Source organism: Pygocentrus nattereri, chromosome 23, assembly GCF_015220715.1.
Source record: "Pygocentrus nattereri isolate fPygNat1 chromosome 23, fPygNat1.pri, whole genome shotgun sequence".
NCBI lineage: Eukaryota > Metazoa > Chordata > Actinopteri > Characiformes > Serrasalmidae > Pygocentrus > Pygocentrus nattereri.
In genome coordinates, this window is record NC_051233.1 from 892,501 (window position 1) to 896,977 (window position 4,477).

Below are 4,477 nucleotides of genomic sequence, written 5' to 3' on the forward strand. Positions count from 1 at the left end.
TATCGCCCCCTACGCTTCCTGTAGTGTATTACAGTCTGTCAGAGCGACTGTGTGGATCATATGAACATTATAGAGCTTTTTAAATGAAACAGTAGAAGCCGTATCGCCCCCTACGCTTCCTGTAGTGTATTACAGTCTGTCAGAGTGACTGTGTGGATCATATGAACATTATAGAGCTTTTTAAATGAAACAGTAGAAGCCGTACCGCCCCCTACGCTTCCTGTAGTGTATTACAGTCTGTCAGAGCGACTGTGTGGATCATATGAACATTATAGAGCTTTTTAAATGAAACAGTAGAAGCCGTATCGCCCCCTACGCTTCCTGTAGTGTATTACAGTCTGTCAGAGCGACTGTGTGGATCATATGAACATTATAGAGCTTTTTAAATGAAACAGTAGAAGCCGTATCGCCCCCTACGCTTCCTGTAGTGTATTACAGTCTGTCAGAGCGACTGTGTGGATCATATGAACATTATAGAGCTTTTTAAATGAAACAGTAGAAGCCGTATCGCCCCCTACGCTTCCTGTAGTGTATTACAGTCTGTCAGAGCGACTGTGTGGATCATATGAACATTATAGAGCTTTTTAAATGAAACAGTAGAAGCCGTATCGCCCCCTACGCTTCCTGTAGTGTATTACAGTCCGTCAGAGCGACTGTGTGGATCATATGAACATTATAGAGCTTTTTAAATGAAACAGTAGAAGCCGTATCGCCCCCTACGCTTCCTGTAGTGTATTACAGTCTGTCAGAGTGACTGTGTGGATCATATGAACATTATAGAGGAGTCTTGATTTAGGTGCATCATTTCTATTATGAATGTAACACAGTTTGTGTCGTGTTGTAGGAGCAGATGATCATGAGGGCTGTGAGAACAGAAACGGTGCTGCGAGCGCTTTGCTGCACATAGACGAGTCCGATGCTCTGGACAAACTGAACCGACAGCATGGAAAGAACCGGAGACGAGCGGAACCAAGACAGGTGCAGACAGGTACGCATCAAAAGGTGTTTAACTAATGGCTTCGTTTTCAATTGGTTATTTTGGTTTTTTGGTTTTACTTTTAACAAACAGGCATTTCTTTCTCATTTTATTTTTAGTATGGCAGCTGATTTAAATAACACCCCCCTACCCCCCTTTGTCTTTAGTCTCCTATTTATGGTTTAATTTTGCTGATGTGGACTTTATACTTCTGTGTAATAGTTTTTTTCATTTCTTTAAGTTCTTGCACTTTGTATCTTTAGCATTTTTATGACATTATTATGCTCTTTTGTTTTCTTTAAACTTGCCTCTAAATTTCTTTTTTTTGTGCATTATTTTATTTACAGTATTTTGTTCTGTTTGTGTGCATTTTAACCAGATTTTTTCTTTATTCATGAAAGGTGCTACATCAATAAATGGTTGTTTTATATATGGTGATTGTTGTATTATTGCTATTAGTTGTAGTAGCGGTAGTGGTGGTATGATTGTTAATATTATGCTTTCTCATTTTCCTTCATTTTGTTCCTCTTCCTTTTCGTTTTGTCTACTCCAGCGATCATCATTGGTCCATACGGTCAGCCGCTGACCGTCTACCCCTGCATGCTGTGTGGCAAGAAGTTCAAGTCTCGCGGTTTCCTGAAGCGCCACACCCGAAACCACCACCAGGACGTCCTGACCCGCAAGAAGTATCAGTGCACGGACTGCGACTTCACCACCAACAAGAAGGCCAGCCTGCACAACCACATGGAGGTCCATGCCCTCAGCACCAAGGCGCCGTTCGAGTGTGAGACGTGCGGGAAAGACTTCCACCAGCAGGCGGCGCTCTTTTCCCACCGGCTCCAGCACCACCACCGCGAACAGAAACCTCCGGCGGCCGTCGCCTCTCCGCCGCCCCCTGCCGGCGCCACCACGAAAATGCACAAGTGCAAGTTTTGCGAGTACGAGACGGCGGAGCAGGGCTTGCTGAACCGCCACCTGCTGGCCGTCCACAGCAAAAGCTTTCCGCACATTTGCGTGGAGTGCGGGAAGGGTTTCAGGCACCCGTCGGAGCTCAAGAAGCACATGCGCACGCACACGGGCGAGAAGCCCTACTCGTGCATGTACTGCGACTACAAGTCAGCCGACTCGTCCAACCTGAAGACGCACGTGAAGACGAAACACAGCCGTGAGCTTCCGTTCCGGTGCGAGCGCTGCGGCCAGACTTTCGGCGAGGAGGACGAGCTAACGCAGCACTCCACCACGCACGAGGAAGGCCGCGGGAACCACCAGTGTGGCCACTGCGAGCACCGCAGCTCCAACTCCAGCGACCTCAAGCGCCACGTCATCTCCGTACACACTAAAGACTATCCTCACAAGTGTGCGGTGTGCGGAAAGGGCTTCCATCGTCCATCGGAGCTTAAAAAGCACTCTGCGTCCCACAAGGCCAAGAAAATGCACCAGTGCCGCCACTGCAGCTTTAAAATCGCGGATCCGTTCGTGCTCAGCCGCCACATTCTGTCGGTTCACACTAAAGAACAGCAACAACAGCAGTCACCGCCACAATCGCCACAGCAACCACAGCCGCCGCCACCGCAACAACAGCAGCAACAGCAGCCTTCAGTACAAACCCCTCCGCCGCCGGTGCCGTCGCAGGAGAAAAGCACGCCTAAGAGGACTATAGGTGCGGCGCAGCTGGCGCTAGGTGGCGCGGCTATGATAAAAAAGGTTGTGGGTGGGAAAGGGCCGCGAGAGCGGCGGGTCTACCAGTGTCAGTACTGTGATTACAGCACCGGAGATGCTTCTGGCTTCAAAAGACACGTCATCTCCATCCACACCAAGGACTACCCGCACCGCTGCCAGTTCTGCTCCAAGGGCTTCCGGAGGCCCTCCGAGAAGAACCAGCACATCATGCGCCACCACAAAGACATGGTGCCGGCCGAGTGAAGCCGGGCTCTTCATCACATTCACCTTCATCATCCTCATGCCCCTCCCACCCCCTCCACCCGGCCGTGCCTCTTAATTCCTCTCCACTTGCTTCCATTATAATGCTAAATGGCCAATGACTCACTAGTGACATCACTCAACTCGTGGCAAACCTCTGCACAGGGTCGTCCGTTAAAGGCGGTAGTTTTGGCAAAAGTCAGCGCTACAGGGCTAATGTAACTAGCAAGCAAAGGCCTTAGCATTACCTGCATGCCCAGATCACCTCAAACGGAGCCGTTCAGTAGACTCGCTTTTGTGGTTTCCGTCTATCTACAAACATGGAGTAAAGAACATTAGCATAGCTAAAAGCAGTAGCAGCTTCCATTAATGATGCTAACTTCCGTTGTTGCTGCTTAGCTACATTAGCCTCGTAGTTCCACCAGAGCTGGTTAATGAGGAGCCTGGCCTCTTCCTGTTTCTGCCATTATATCAGAAACAGGGCTGCTGAACTGCAGAGGGTGGTTGGTTAGTGTAGTGGGTAACACCTCTGCCTTCTACACTGTAGACTGGGGTTCAGTCCCCCGCCCGGGTAACCACCCTACACTATACCAGTACAAGTCCTTGGGCAAGACTCCTAACACCACCTTCAGTTCCCTGTGTAAAATAATCCAATTGTAAGTCGCTCTGGATAAGAGTGTCTGCCAAATGCCGTAAATGTAAGGGCGCCCGCGAGTGAGTCCTCAAAGAATGGGAGTGAATGGAACTCAACGGCTAAAAACGAGATGTTAAATTTGTTACTCGGAACTTTTCTTTAATTTTAGACAGTAGAAGGACAATTTTCACTAAAACAGCAAAGAAAACTCACCTGAATGTTTCCTTTTAGTACAGTAAACGGGTTTTGTGCAGCAGGACACTAACGCTACTGCTACTGAGTGCTGATTGGTGGTGAGCAGAGCAGATTAAAAGCTCTTAAAAATATAACGGCAGTGTTTAAATGTGTTTTGCTGCTCTGTGTTCAGTTAATGAATGTATTGTTTTACGTTGAAAAGTATTTCTAAATTACATTTTTTTTTTTTTTTTAATTACAAAAGCTCCATATTAGCCCGTTCATTTTGGACTCGCTCGTGAGCGCCCCCTAGTGTTTGAGAAACCCAGAAGACACTACAGAGTCTAATTCTCCTCTCTCTACAAGTTCTCTGGCTCCAGTGCTAAAACTAAAGACGACACCAGACATGTCTTGGCTGGTCAGCTGCCTTTGTGGTGAGCGATTTGGGGGAGGGTGCTGCCTAAATACGATTTTTTGCCAAACTATCGCTTTAACGGGGCCTGTTGTGAAGAACTCAGTGTGTGTATGTGGGTCAGTATGTGCTGGTATATCTGTTGTCGAAACAGACTGTCCTCGGACGTTTTTTGTGGTTGTTTTGTTTTTTTCTTTTGTAGGGAATCATAAATAAATCGGCTGCAAACCTCAGACACTCAGACACTGGAATACGGTGCCATAATTCAAAAAGCAACTAAGAGAAGTGGGACAGTATCCATGCAGATCAGCACTGCAGTGCAGAGATTAAAGGCTGAAAAGTGCTTTTGGTGGTGAGTCAC

At 47.6% G+C, this 4,477-nt stretch overlaps 1 protein-coding gene across 2 annotated transcripts in view; it reads left to right on the forward strand.

Moving 5' to 3' along the window:
• LOC108412849 (zinc finger Y-chromosomal protein 1) overlaps positions 1-3,439 on the forward strand; it is an 18,959-nt gene extending 15,520 nt beyond the window's left edge. For both annotated transcript variants that reach the window (XM_017685075.2, XM_017685076.2), the window contains exons 7-8: positions 845-988; positions 1,530-3,439. In XM_017685075.2, coding sequence (XP_017540564.1) covers positions 845-988; positions 1,530-2,899 — 1,514 coding nt within the window. In that variant the 3' untranslated portion in view covers positions 2,900-3,439. The remainder of the gene's footprint in view (positions 1-844; positions 989-1,529) is intronic.
• The last annotated feature ends 1,038 nt before the right edge of the window (positions 3,440-4,477 follow it).